At 38.4% G+C, this 15,667-nt stretch overlaps 2 protein-coding genes across 2 annotated transcripts; both read left to right on the top strand.

The window, feature by feature from the left end:
• Nucleotides 1-13,617: 13,617 nt before the first annotated feature.
• On the top strand, nt 13,618-14,381 carry LOC137616549 (uncharacterized). The gene is made up of 2 exons (XM_068346401.1): nt 13,618-13,906; nt 14,053-14,381. The coding sequence occupies exons 1-2, from the start codon at nt 13,618-13,620 to the stop codon at nt 14,379-14,381; spliced, it is 618 nt and encodes a 205-aa protein (XP_068202502.1).
• Nucleotides 14,382-15,131, top strand: LOC137616541 (uncharacterized). The gene has a single exon (XM_068346389.1). It carries the CDS (start codon nt 14,382-14,384, stop codon nt 15,129-15,131), a length of 750 nt encoding a protein of 249 aa, XP_068202490.1.
• Nucleotides 15,132-15,667: the final 536 nt, after the last annotated feature.

The following is a 15,667-nucleotide window of genomic DNA, read 5'->3' as shown; positions in this document are numbered from 1 at the left end:
CAATAAACGATCACTGATGGTTTCACCTGCAGTCTTCAAAGAATTAGCTGCTGTCTCGGCTCTAATAACATAGTCAGTTACGTTTTCTTCCTCAGACTTCTTCAGAGATATCAACTCGGTGTATAAGGCTATAATTCTTGGTAACTGCAGCCTAAATAATGATTCCTTAAAACTTGTATAGCCTTCTTCCTGTCATATTTAGCATCTCTCATAATTAAAGATAGGCTACGATCATCCAGAAGTTGCACAATCTCGGCATACACTTGGGCATATCTTCGGCGTTTTGGGAGTAGGAACCGGTAACCACTTCAAGTAACTTCTGCAATCGTAAATAGCCAAAGAACTTCACTTCCCATAACTCGTATTTTGTCTTATCACCGTCGAAATAAAGTGTTATGCCCTGGGGCCATAACCTGTTGATTGATTGATTGATTTAAAGTTTTCAGGCATCCTGACATCTAAGGTCATGGACGTCGATATCATTTAGTTTATATATAAATATATAAAAAATAAAAGAATATTCAATCAAAACCATAAGATGAATGTCATTATAAAAGTTAAATAGTTTTCAAAAGACCTGCTTCAGAAATAAATCTAAAAATACCACTTGCCAAGTAGGACACATCATGTCCAAGAATCTTGGCAAGGATGAACCTGCCATCCTCACCTCGAGACTCAAACAAATATCTATTCCTTAAGTTATTATAATTTGGGCATTCGGTCAACAAATGCCTCACTATTAGAGGTACTAAACAGTCGTCACAGTACTGTTGGTGCTGGCCCTTCAGCAGAAATTTGTGTGTCAACCGAGTGTGACCAATACGGAGACGACAAAGAGACGTCTCCCATTTTTGGGGCATCATGTTATGCCTCCAAGGAGATATGACATTTGTTACTGCTCTCATTTTATTGCCATCTAGAAAATCCCAGTGCTGTTGCCATTTATTGCAAAGCAATTTCTTGATGTTAGGTAGGAAATCAGTACACGGAATGGGGTACCTTCTTAGCAGCAACTCGGATGCAGCATTTTTCGCCAATGAATCTGCCTTCTCATTCCCCCACACACCCACATGTGCTGGAACCCAACAGAATCGAACCATTATACCTCTCAGTTCAATCATAAAATGCCATTCTAAAATTAAAAACTTCTAAAGCTTGAAGGACACTCCTTGCATCACTAAAAATGGTAAAATTACCCTCCTTTTCCAACGCTATTTTCTCAACAGTGGTAAGTATGCCATACAGTTTGGCAGTAAATGATGAAGCTATTGGAAGAAGTGCACCTCTACGATTAAATCATTACTATGTACTCCAAATCCAGCGCCAGCATCAGATTTGGAGCCATCAGTATATTTAAAAGTCGATCCCCTATGTTCTGCAACATGTTCCATAAAAAGAGACCTGGATTCTAAGTCAGATACGTCAGGTAATTTCCATGGAGGCGTTGATGATACCGTAAATGGAAGCACCTTACTTCTAATTATATCAAGACTGTTTAATAATTGTTTCACCCAAAGCCCATAAGGTTGAGGAGATTTTGGGTGCAACTCAAAGTATGATGTGTGTCTTACAAGGTTTGCAGTCTGAGAGGCTAAAGAGTTAGGGAGTCTTTGCAATATAAACCAATACCGAATAATAGCAGACATTCGGTAAAGATAATTCTCCAGCATCAACAAGGAGACTTGGGATAGGTGAGGTTCTAAATGCTCCTCTGGACAATGTAATACCAGCATGATGTATTGAATCTAATATCTTTAACCGGCTTGGGTGGGTGAGGAGTATATTTCACATCCATAACTGATTTTGGAAAAAAATCAAGGCCTTGTATAATTTTAAGATAGTATTGCGTTCTGGTCCCCATGATGAATGGGACAATACTTTTAAGATATTCAGAGCCTCGAGACATTTAGCTTTTAACGCTTTTAAGTGAGAAACCCATGTAAGCCTACAATCAAATATCAAACCTAAATATTTAGCTTCACTTAAACATGGTATCCGTTGACTTTAATGTATATATCCGGGTCTGGATGTACTCCCCGGATACGACAGAAATGGACAATGGTAGTTTTACTTGTCGAGAACTTGAATCCATTCATATTGGCCCACTGGATAATTTTGTCAATAGAGTGTTGTATTTTTCTCTCAACCATTGCCATTCTAGTTCCAGCAAATGATATTGAGAGATCACCCACAAATAATGTTGAGAGAGCATCCCGGGGAATGACTGAGGATATCCCATTAATTGCTAGTGAAAAAGGGTTACACTCAGCACACTCCCCTGAGGAATTCCTTCTTCCTGACACTTGCTCTCTGATAGAGTTTCCCCCACCCTTACTTGAAAAAATCTATGCGAAAGAAATGACTGAATAAATAGTGATATTCTCCTTTTAATCCTAATTCATGAATTTTTTTTAAGTATACCATACCTCCATGCGGTATCATATGCCTCTTCAAGGTAAGAAAAAAAAAAAACTGTCACATGGTGCTATTTGGAAGCAAAGGCTTCATAAATAGAGGACTCAAGTCGTATCAACACATCAGTTGTTGAGTGAATTTTTCTGAATCCACATTGAATCGGTGATAAAATACCCTTCTTTTCAAGGTACCACATCAACCTTGCATTGACCATCTTCTCCATGATTTTACATAAACAAGAAGTCAATGCAATAGGTCGATAGCTTGCTGCTAAAAACTTGTCCTCACGGGGTTTTAAAAAGGCTAAAATAATGGCTAGTTCCCAAACACTTGGGTAACTATGATCATGCCATATTCTATTAATAATGCTTAGAATAAATAAGTTTGTATTAAAATGTACATGTTTAACCATTGCATATGGAACTCTATCGGGACCAGGGGCTATATTGTTACAAGTAGCGAATGCAGAATCAAGTTCTCTTTCAGTAAAAGGAGAATTATACGATTCTTCCCTTCCTGTTGCAAAATTTAAAATTTTCTTTTCTTCAATGCTCCTGTACTGGTGACCAGGAGCTGCTACACTCTTGCATGATACATTTGAAAAATGGTCAGCCAGGGCATTGCTAACTTCATTTCCTTCAGTTACATACTGACCATTCATTTCAACACTGGTGGTGGGTTCAGGGTAAATTTGCCTGCAATCTCTTTTTTTTTCTTCCATACAGAAGATGGTGGTGTTCTACTATTAATGGAGGAAACAAAAGCCACCCAAGATTGGCGTCTAGCTTCTTTCATGGCACGACAGAACTGTGCTCTACACTTTTTGTATGTTATCAAATTTTCATCCGTACGACATCCACGCAATCTAGTCAAGAGATTTTCTGGTAGCTCTGTGCAAGGCTGTTAATTCTGAAGACCACCATGGGACTGGTCGTCTTTTAAATAGTCCTGTGGTTTTGGGAATCGAAATGATTCCTGCTGTATGGAGAGTTCCATTCAGTAGGTTTATGGCATCATCAATACTTTCAAACTGTTCTGCACTCCCTTCAATTTCACTTAGCTCACAAAATTTAACCCAGTCTGCCTTGTCAAGATTCCATCGTGGCGATCTTTGTAAAGGCGGACCCTTGTTGGTGTTTATAATGATTAATGCATGATCACTAGTATGCCAATCATCTTATGTCCTCCAATCAAAATCAAGAAGGCAGTTAGAGCTTGCAATTGAAAGGTCAATGCATGACAAGGTACCTGTCTGAACATGGAAGTGCGTGGGCTCTCCTGTAATAAGGAGTCCCAAATCCTCATTCTCCACAATTGATGAGATAATATTACCCCTTGTGGTTGCCAAAACATCACCCCATAAAGGATGTCTACCATTCATATCTCCCAGTAAGAGAAAAGGTTTAGGGAGTTGTTGAATGACCTCTATTAAACCATCATGTAAAATATTATAATTTGGAGGTAAGTACAGAGAGCATATTGTATATTTTCTCCCTATATCAATTTGTACAACCACTGCCTGCAGGGGTGTACGAATATAAATAGGTATTTGGGGAACATCTCGACGAATGTACATGAGACTTCCGACATGGCTCCCTGCTTGTTGATTATATGGTGTGCTATAGCTAACATACTCTCGAAGACTAGGAGTGTTAGCATCAAGCTTATTTTCCTGTAGACATACAATTATGGGGGAATGTTCATGAATTAGGAGCTTAAGTTCTTCATATTTGGCCCTTAAACCCTGACTTTTGCATTGCAAAATGGAGGAGAAAACTAAGGATTACTTCTGGAAGACATCTTGGATGATGTCTTCCCATTAGCATTTTTTAATCTAACATTATTAACTGTATGTTTCTTCAGAGATGGTCTTGTTATGTTGGGTTTTACGTTTGTGTTTTTCATTGTATCCTTTTGATTTATTTGTTGAGGCGGATGGTGGACCTCAACTTGAATTTCTGATTTATTCAGTTTATCTTCTGGTTCATTAGAAACATCAACAGAAAAAACATCAAATTTATTTGATGTCATAACCTTAACTTAATGTTTCTAATGGAGGGGGGAGAGAGAGATGGAGGTCTCTCTCTTTTACGATTAATAGATGGTGGGATTCTAGGTTTTTGCACCTTTCCCACTACAGGTGCATCAGTTAAGTTGATTTTAAGTGGAACCTCCGTCAAATCAGGCAAGGGCATAGCCTGTGAGAGGTTTGTACTAGTTTTTGTGATGGGGGACGAGGGTTGTACAGATATGGTCAATGCCTTAATGTTAATACGCCGTGGTAAAGCCTCAGGAGGTTATATGCTTACCTCGTCATTTGACATTTTATCAGATGGTATATTTCTTTTTCTAGAGTTATTGGCAGTACTAGGTGGGTTTGATTTTAATGCCTTAGCATAGCTATTTTATTTATTTAATAGTTTTTTGGCATGTCCCACACTTCTATGTTCCAAAATAGATTTGTTAAGGGACTTCTTCCAACTTATACCACTCGCAGCTCTTGTCTGTGGATTTATGACTCAAGTTGCAATTTAAACCTCTCTCTCCAAGTGTGCATTCTCCATGGTAAGATTTGGAGCAAATACCACATATTTTCTCATTTTTGCAAACCTTAGACGGGTGTCCAAATTTAAAACAATAAAAACACTGCAGTGGCTTCTGCTTGAATGGTCGTACTTTAATTATTTCATTTTCAATAGTAATATGGAATGGTACATCAGCATCCTGGAATGTAAGGATTATCATTGATGTACCTGGGACTTTGTGAACTTTCCATTCATTTGGTGGACACATAGCTAGTATCTCCTCCTCTGTAAATTCATACAGATCTCTATTAAAAACTAACCCCCTTCTGTAGCTAAAATTCAGGTGGGGTTTGACAACTAACTTAATGTCATCATTACTTGTTTTCATATTGGACTATATTACAGACTGTGTACTTGATTTGGCATGGATAAGGAAACTATTTTTTCCAAAAAGAGATATCACCAGGTGCAATAGTTCCTACTTTTTTCGGAATTAATTTGCATATTTTAAAATAATTCCCTGTAACCCCCTTTGATTCAGTTATAAGCCACATCGGTGGTTTTTGGCTTTCTCTGGGAGGGCATAACTAAATCTGCGTCTTTTTCCAACCAATCGGCAGTCCTATACACATCCAAATCTTTTGGTACCTTAAGGCAGAGAGCAGCCGCAACATTCAAGTTATTTATTTAAATTATATTTAAGTTCCTTATTGCATTAATGCTTCGTCATAACTACTGTAAGATATCCATGCATCCCATTTTTAATCTTCAGGTTTCATCCTTATTTCTGTTATACATCCATAGCATTCAAATGCTTTATATAGATCATCGTAGTTTGTCTCTATTGGAATTTGGGTGACATGAAGGATTCGAAGTTTCCTTGTGTTACCCAAATTACGTGATTTTGTAATATTCGTAGAATGGTCCTTTCCCCTTCCGGGGTCATCAACAGAATTTTCCCTAATCAAATTATCAGAGGTTGTCAACAGTGCGGAGGCCGGTGTGGGGATTCAGCATATCTAGGGGATGGGGAGTCAGTGTTTGAAAGGTGCATAGTCATGGGTGGGATTTTCTTTGTGTTTTGTTGGTTTTTCTTTTTTTTGTTGGTTTACCTACTTGAGAATTTTAAGAAAGTATCATACGTTGGAAAGGAAGTTTGCATTCTCCACTATTGGCACAATGAGAGTATACTTCCCAGATGGTCCACTCCATACCCTACCCAAAGGATAGCACCAAAACAGATATAGAGCCACAGGTGTAAGCTAAACCCGCCTGTTAGGACTGAGACCAAGGAAATATGGAATCATCCTCCCCATATCTGTAATGATGGGCTTCCGGCCAGAAGCCAAGAGTCCCACCTCAAGGATTGGATCCCCCCGGATTCCGATGACCCAACCCTTGAGAGTAGTTCCGCCAAAAAGGTCCAAACCATCTTCGGGATGGCTGAGATCATCCAATACTTTCATATATAGCTTTGAATGCAAATACCTCCCAACCGTGACCTCTTCTCCCATTCATCTAAGCAGGCAGTAATAACGAATGTGGAAATGTCCACAACATTTAAATAAAATAAAAATAAATAAATAAATAATTAAATGAACAAATGAAATAAATATTATACATATACATATATATATATATATATATATATATATATATATATATATATATATATATATATATATATATATATATATATATAAACGTAAGAGAAATAATACTCGCATATAATATCACATGAGGGTCTGCCCCTCTCTTTTATTCTTCTCCTGTACTTCTTTTTCTTCCTTTTTCTTTATTCTTTCCCATCCCGAATACCTGCCTTCGGGCTATAAACTGAATTGTATCCAGGGGTACTTATCCTTTCCCCATATTCCCCCCTTCCCTATCCTTATCCTTAGTTAGTTAGTTATACTCATAGAGTTAGGATAGTAAGGCAAAAGAAAGTTTATAAAATTAGGAGAAGGTCGAAGTAATACTAAGCAGAAGGAATAGAGTAAAGGGAGAGAAATTTAGATCCAAACTTGGAGAGCAATTTCCCCAAGTTCGAGAGCCCTCTTGCCCGTCACCAAGTTTCAGCACGGGAAAGATATGCCGTGCTGAAGCTCAATGACTTCATCAAGGCATTCTCTCATTAAGAGGGCATAACCTGTTGAGATGAAGGTAGCATGGCTGCGGAAAAAATGGGCAATATACGGGAGGATGTTCGAGTAAAATGCTGAAATTAACTTCACAGGCTACAACGCCATTTCATTGCTTACTTCCTGTTCACGGAATAACAAGTAGTTAAAACTTTTACCAACAGAGGCGCTAAGGGCAAAACACAGATAATGTAATATAAATAAATGGTATAAATATGTATAAAATTATTCACCTTGAGTTTATTATTTTAACACTTTTAAATCAATACTGCTCCATTCATCATCTATTTTATAGTTCTCAGCCACGTAGGCCTGATGCTTCCAACTCTTCTAGTGCCTTGTGGAGCCTGGTTAAATGTTTGGTGAACTTATCTCTCTTGGGGAGTGTGAAGAGCATGCCCAAACTATTCCATCTCACCCTCACCATGATCTCAACCACAAATGGTACCTGAGTAAACTCTCTTATAGTTTTATTTCTAATCTTGTCCTGCCATATACCGACCTATATTCTTTGGAGGGCTTTGTTCTCAAATCTAAAATATCTGTTGGATACTGTTACATTGTCATACCATGACTCATGTCCATAGTGTAACACAGATCTCACTATACCGATATATAGCCTGATTTCTATATGCAATTTCAGGTGATTTGATTTCCTATTTTTTTAACCAAGCCATTGTCTGATTTGCTTTTTTCAATCTTTCATTACACTCCAAATCTCAAGACCCCATATTAGAAATCATAGTTCCTAAATACTTAAATGATTCTCTCTCATTAACGTTTTCTCCTTCCAGTGATATTTCATCTTCCATTACATACTTCATTTTCATCATCCCTGTCTTTCTTCTATTTATGTTGAGATCAACCACCTCTTATATGTCATGTAATCTGGTAAGCAAGCATTGCTAATATTATGGTGTTCTGCTAATAAGGACAACATCATTAGCATACCCTAGGTCAGCTAATTTCCTATTGCCAATCCAGTCCAATTCTTCTCCACCATCCCCAACTGTTCTATGCTTTTCAAAATTTACGAGGACGATAAACACCATAGGTGACAACGAATTCACTTGGAGTACTCCACTGTTCAATGGGAATTAACTTGATAGGACTCCACTAACATTAACTTCGCATTTGCTATGCTCATTATCAGACTTAATCAAATTTACCTATTTAAGGGGAATTCCATAATAACAGAACTCTCCACAAAATTGGCCGTTGTATACCCTTAAAGGCTTTATGGTGCTGCTATAGCGTGAGGTCTACCTCACTATAGCGCGAGGTCTACCTCACTATAGAGTGAGGTCTACCTCACTATAGCGTGAGATCTACCTCTCGTTAGTACTATAGCGTGAGGTCTACTGCTGAATCATTCATCCCTCATAGATAATACACATTTCATACATTTGTTTAAGCAATAAACACTTAATTTAAACATATCTTAGAAATGACTTAAATAGATAATTGGATTTCTAGTTACATTAAAAAAAAAAGGACTAAAGATGAAAATAAACATGTTATCATATATTTCCATACATTATTCTAGCGATACACTCTTCGTACCTCAAACATGTTACCATATATTTCCATACATTATTCTAGCGATACACTCTTCGTACATCAAACAGGTTATCATATATTTCCATACATTTATTCTAGTGATACACACTTCGTACATCAAAGAATGACACAAATAGATCATTGAAATTTTTTCTCATCACCTTCCAGCAAAAATGATCAAGATGAGACTGGAACAGCTGACGACCAACAGCTCACATTAACCTCTTCAGAATTATCATTTTAGCGTCCAACCACGATCGCTCAATTGCCTGTGTGTGTGCTCCTGTCACTGGATCCACATAATATTGCTGGTGGTTCACTGTAGAATGCTGATATCGATGATAACTCTTTTAGGCCGAGGGAAAAACTGATTTAGGGGCTGTATCTGCTTCCTTTTATGTGGTCAGGTCACGTGGACAGATCACTTTTTTATGGATTTGGGCAGTTCACATGTTCGATGGTTAGGTGCGGGGCTATGGGACGCTGGTCACGCGGTAGACCTCACCCTCCACTTATGTAGGCGACATATGGCGGTAGACCTCACACTATAGTAGCACCGGCTTTTTTTGTAGACTGCAAATGTCATTAAATGTGGATTTATAAATTCTACACATTGTTGTGCATTTATTAAAATGAAAATTTGGTTTGTACCCCTACCCTTTTTAAATCCTGATTGTTCATCTCTCAGCCATTCATCAATCTTTCTCTCATTTATTTTGAATAAGCATTCTATATATTTGCATGACAACTAACATAAGGGTGTTTCCTCTGTAAATATTGGAATCGGTCAGGTCTCCTTTTTTGCCATTTTTACCAACACTCATGCTGTCCATTCATCAGGCTTTGCCTCTTCAACAATATAATCTTGCATTTTGAGGGTTCACTTCATTTTTGGCTAATATCATCTCAGCAGTTATTTCATCATATACAGGGGCTTTCCATCTGAGTTTTTAATGATCAAACATAAAAGTTTCCTACTTATTGTCTCAATTATCACAATATGCTTTACCTCCAGATTTTGCATTACATGAATGGTAAAATATGACTGCGTAATTCACGAACTTTTGCTTGTCCTTATTAGTTAACTTACCTCGATTCTTAGAATTGATGCAAAGATGAATTAAACTCACGGAAAAGGAGTTAACCCTACTCGTAGGAATAATAATTCTAATAATCAAATTCCACGTCAGTAGCCATTGGCCAACACACTTTACATTCCAGGATAGAATTTATTATTAGAGGTGGACATCAGTAGACAAGATTGCCCGAGATGAACCTCCTCAAAAATGGTCTGAATTGTTCCAGAATTATCAATCTCAAAGAATTGCTTAAGGGAACATCACCCCCCTCAACTGGTAATATATAAAATGATCGAGTGTTTCTATGTAAATGATTTTCAAAACTATACAAGTTGTTAAAAATATACAAGAAATTTTTTGTTAATATTACTTTTATAATAATTTCTATTATAGGATTTACCCAGAAAAACGTTTTCTTTCTAAAATCTGCAGTAGGCTAATCTAACTAAATATGCATACTCTTGCTTGTGGGTACCCTTGGGCCCACTATTCTATCTAATTTCTCTTCCTTTTGATTTGAGTTTTAATAGTTTATATAGGAAATATTTATTCTAAATGTTGTTACAGTTCTGTTCTTAAAATATTTAATTTTTCCTTTTTTACTTTCCTCACTGGGCTATTTTCCCTGATGTGGCGCCTGGGCCTCTAGTGTCCTGCTTTTTCAGTTAGGGCTGTAGTTTAGCAAGTAATAATGATAATAATACTACATGAAAAGAACGACCCCTCCAACCTTCCCTCCTTGGGGTAAAAGGGTAATAGGAGACCCCGTATAGATCAGGTTCCGGCAACCGGCCGTGCTAAGACACACAGAGTATGCTGGAAAATTGTAATGTGCAAGGAGACAGCCCAGCCACCAATTAGGATGGTAAGACAATACCTATATATAGAAGTGGCTAAGCCATCTGGCTGCAGTGTAGGACTGTCGGCATGTTGTCGACAGGTAAGAGAAGGGGTGCATGTCCCTTGGCGCCTCCGGAGGGCGCCGGCAGGCCGACGACACGCCGGAGGCCGCCCCAGCAGGGTGTAAGGCATCAAGACAGACACATTGAGTATCTAAGCATAATACCAACTTGGCGACCGCCGGCACAGCGGCGGAACACTGGCGGGAGGCGGAGGCTCCGGCAGCCGAAGGCTGACGACTTGGTGATCAGTTCATAAGATAATTAAGTATATGGTAGTATACCCAATCAATGCCGGCACGCCGGAGGCCGGCCCGAAGGTCGGGCAACTGAAACTAGGTAAGGGAGGGGTGGATCATCGGTTGTATGCCGATGGAAGGCGGCAGCCCCCGGCACACGGAAGGCTGATGATTTAGAGGAGGGAGGGTATCTTATGAAAGAGAGTCACCAAAGTGTAGGGCGGTATCGCCGGCAGTAGAGGCGGCAAGGGACCGGCACCAGGGTAGATGGAGAGACAGATAAGGAGGGACTGGAGGGGTAAGACCACATACCCCTCCGGCATCCCTCCAGAGAGAGTGTACACATGATAGGAGTAGATACACCTAGCATCCAATGGCAAGGGGCAGTCAGCCGGCCGGGTGCCAGGGTAACCCAAGGGAAGGTTAGAGTACACTCAAGAGGGGGACCCCCCTGCTGGACAAATCGCAGTCAGTGGCTACCCCCATAGGATGCTATGAAGGGTATGTGCACCAGAGCGGCCTGCTCAGCAGGAGAGCAAGATAGCCCTATCACTCCACCCAAGGGAGGAGTTGTAGGACTAGGGACAGATGTGTATAGGCAGGGCCGAATTACCGCATAGGCAAACTAGGCATTTGCCTAGGGCCCCGCGCATTTGGGGGCCCCGCGATCCAAGGGGTTCAGGGGCTCATCCAAGACTGCGCACATGGTGCAAGTGCAAAGGGGTCCCTACCTAAAAAGTTCAAGTGTTTGGAGAGTAAAATTGATTTTTGAAAATTAATCATAACAAAAATAAATAATGAAATAAAATAAAATAAAAATAAATAAACCTAACCATAGATGGCAACACTCAACACGCCTTTGTTTACATCAGAATGGTTGTGTTTTCCCGCTAATAGGTGAGTATGGGAGATTCCTCTCCAATTTTCTGTAGTAATTACACGTTATCTAGACTTGTACTGTGACAAATTAACTGAAGTGTTGTTGATAGACATTGATGTGTATGGATAAATGTTTGTTTTCGCCTCTAAATGTTAGGGGAGGTACCTGATAGGGTTACTTGACCAGTAAAGACGCATGGACCAGTAAAGACGCATTTTTGGAAAAAAATACTATAAGTAAACTTAAAAACGAAAACAGACTTCCGTTTGTAGGTTTTAAAAGCACTTTGTTCTGTCTTAAGTCTTTATCATTTCAATAACAGATCTCTATTACTCTAGAAGTTATTGAGGTCAAAGTGCAAAAATGTTGCAAACCATGCAATTTCTTAGCAAAATGCTAAGGATTTGCTATTTTACTGTTAGTGCTACCACTGTTTACACAGCTATTTAGGTACTGATTTTTCTATTTCAGGGTGTTGAAAATTTATCTAGGGAGCAAATGACGTCCAGAAAAGCATTGGATTTGGAGAAAATCTGGCTTTCCCGTGCAATTTCAGTATGATTTCTGTTGAAGTAAATTGGAGATCAAGGAGGATGAATTAGTAAAATATTCGTAGCCCAAATCACTAACCTAATCTATGGTAAAAGTTCTGTATATGACTCCTTTCTGGTAACGTTTTGAATTTTTGGAGGCGCAGCCAGAGGAAAGGGGGCTACAAGGGCCATATCCTCCTAATTGACAGAAGAAAAAAAGTAATTAAAAAATTAATAATAATTGATAATGAAAAATTTGTATTTGCATGATTACAGACAGTGGTACATCTTCATTATGGCATCTCGTGAACCTGATGTAAAAATAAATAATTAGTAATAATAAAAAATCAATAATAATTGATAATGAAAAATTTGCATTTGTCAGGATTACAGACAGTGATACATCCTCATTATGGCATCTCGTGAACGTGATGTTGGACGTTCTTATACGAGTGGGTCACAGAAAAGAAAGAGGAAAATTCAAGAAGAAGAACAGAAAAAGAAAGATGTAGGAAACTGCAGAAAGATCAGAGATGCTCACGAAAACAGTTTCTGATGTTACCAGTACAGTTGAATCTACAGATACGTCAGATCATACATTATTTCGCAGCCAGCATCTACTTCTTTTGTGTCTCCTCTCAATGTGACGGACATTTCATCCACAGGATTTGTCTTAAAAGATCCTGCCTCATGGCCAAATGTAATCCCAGATTCTCTACGTAATGCTTTCATTGCAGAAAACTTCAGTCAAACTCTGAACATTGACTTTAGGAAATCAGCAAGGTTTTATGATGATGGAAATCATCGTTGTTTAAAGTCAACTATGTTTTATAGGAAGCTTGCAAATTCAGAAACTGTGAAAAGATCATGGATGGTATACTCTGAAAGCTCAGGAAAAGTGTACTGTTCAGCATGCAATCTATTTTCTACCAAAGAAAATGCCTTCACACAGGGGTTCACTGACTGGAAAAATTCCAAGCGTTTCGAGGAACATGAAAACAGCACCACTCACAGGAGCTGCATTTTAGCCAGTGTATTTCGTGCACAGAAAAAAGGCTTATAGGATTCTCATTTGGAAAATCAAACTGAAAAAGAGCGCACTTATTTGAAAAAAGTTCTAGAAAGAGTTCTCGCTGTTGTAAAATTCTTACCTCTTAGAGGACTTGATTTCCGTGGAGAAAATGAGGTTTTTGGTTCGGAAAACAATGGTAATTTCCTAGGGATCATAGAACTGTTAGCACAATTCGATCCATTCTTAGTAAATCATGTGTCACGCCTTGGGAATGCAGGAAGAGGCACTGTATCTTACAAGTCATCTACTATTTGCAATGAATTAAATTGAACTGATGACTAAGAAGGTCCTCAATAACATCATAGCAGCAGTGAAAACTGCAAAATACTTTGCAATAAGTCCAGATTCAACACCAGATATTTCACATACAGATCAACTGACATTCATTGTTCGCTTTGTCGACTCCAGTGGTAAGCCTGTAGAGCGCTTTATAAAATTCATTCCTCTTTCAGGCCATGATGGAGTAACAATGATGAATGTAGTACTGGATACTCTGCTTGAACGTGATCTCTCTATTATGGGTTGCCGTAGCCAGAGCTATGGCAATGCAAGTAACATGTCGGGTAAATATAATGGATTGCAAGCCCGTATCAAGCAAATCAACCCACTTCCTGAATATATGCCCTGCTCAGCACATTCTCTTAATCTTTTGGGTCATGTGCTGCGGAGTGTTATGTTGCTGCAGTTTAATTTTTTGGACTTTTACAAGCACCCTTTAATTTTTTCTCTGCTTCAACGCATCGGTGGAGTATAATCAAGTCAACCATTCATGAAGATGTCCTCAAATCATTATCAACAAGAAGGTGGTCAGCGCAGCATGATGCAACACATGCTTTGAAAGACAGCTTTGCTGAAATACGTTCTGCTTTGATCCAAATAGCAGAGAATGAAGACCAGACAGCAACTACAAGAAGCGAAGCACCCAGCTTAGCATCAAAGTTGGAAGATTTTGAATTGGCCTTACTCTGTGTGCTTTGGGAATGTATACTGGAACGGTTAAATGCCACGAAAAAGACACTTCAGGAAACTGAAATTTAAATGGCTACTTGTGCTAACCACTATGCAGGCTTAGTGGAATTTGTTATCTCACTTCGCAATGATGAAGCTTTTGAAATGTTTGAAGAGAAAGCTAAACTGCTGGTGAAAGACTACAGTTACCGGGCTGATCATCAGCGGTCAAGGAAGAGGAAACGCAATTTTGAAGAGCCAGACAATGAAATTGTATTGCTACCAAGGCAGAAATGTAAGACAGCTACATACTTCGTCATTCTGGATTCACTGATTACAGAATTGGTGAAAAGAAAAGAAATCTACCAGAATCTCAATGACAAGTTTGGATTTCTGTTCAAAATTACTACTATGCCAGATGCAGAATTGAGAGAAGCTGCATTAAAGTTGCCACAACACCTTTCAGCAGATGTTCAGGACACATTTGTTGAAGAAATAGTTCATTTTTCTGGGTATATGAATCAGATTAAAGCTCCACCTGAAAAATGTGCCCCCTCAGCTGCTTTGAAACATTCAAGAAATACAGGTATCTCAGACACCTTCCCTAATGTTGACATAGTGTATCGCCTTTACCTAACACTTCCAGCTACTAACTGTGAAGGAGAACGTTCATTTTCTGTTTTGAAAAGAGTGAAAAACCAGCTCCGTTCAACAATGAGCCAAGACAAATTGTGTAAGCTAGCCTTGTTGACCATTGAGTCTGATCTAACAAAAAATATTGATTTTCAGAGTATAATTGATGATTTTGCCAATATGAAATCCAGAAAGAAATTCATTTAAGAAGTGCCTGTGAAGTTGATATATGTACATGCATGATTTGATGATAATCACAAAAAGGGACTGTGGAGGTTATGTTAAATACCAAAGGTGTGTATGATGCTATTGCTCTAGTAACCTAGGATTCATCTGTTTCTTTTCTTTAAACATATAATTAGATAAGCGTAATGGTAAATAATAATGAAAATGGAATTATTATGTTAAAGGAGATTGGTATAAGATGGCAAAGATTTAATTATCTAGAAATACTGTACTTTGAGTTTCTATTTTTGATATGAATGATTTACTGATTATTATAGGCTTAATGGCAAAATGTGATATAAACGGAATGATAACAGTGGCTGCGTTGAATGTAATAGGTGTAGGGTTATAAGTCATTACTTTATCTAACAATTCTTTACTTTCTTGAGTTTATATGATTTGATAGTCTTATGCTTGATGCAATGATAACAATAATGGTCAGTGATATATAAAGGGAATGATACTGCTGTAGTGGTTATGCTGAATATAGTAGGTACATGATGTCACTACTTTAATAG

Source organism: Palaemon carinicauda, chromosome 2, assembly GCF_036898095.1.
Source record: "Palaemon carinicauda isolate YSFRI2023 chromosome 2, ASM3689809v2, whole genome shotgun sequence".
Classification (NCBI taxonomy): Eukaryota; Metazoa; Arthropoda; class Malacostraca; order Decapoda; family Palaemonidae; genus Palaemon; species Palaemon carinicauda.
This window is presented reverse-complemented; position numbering and strand designations above follow the sequence as displayed.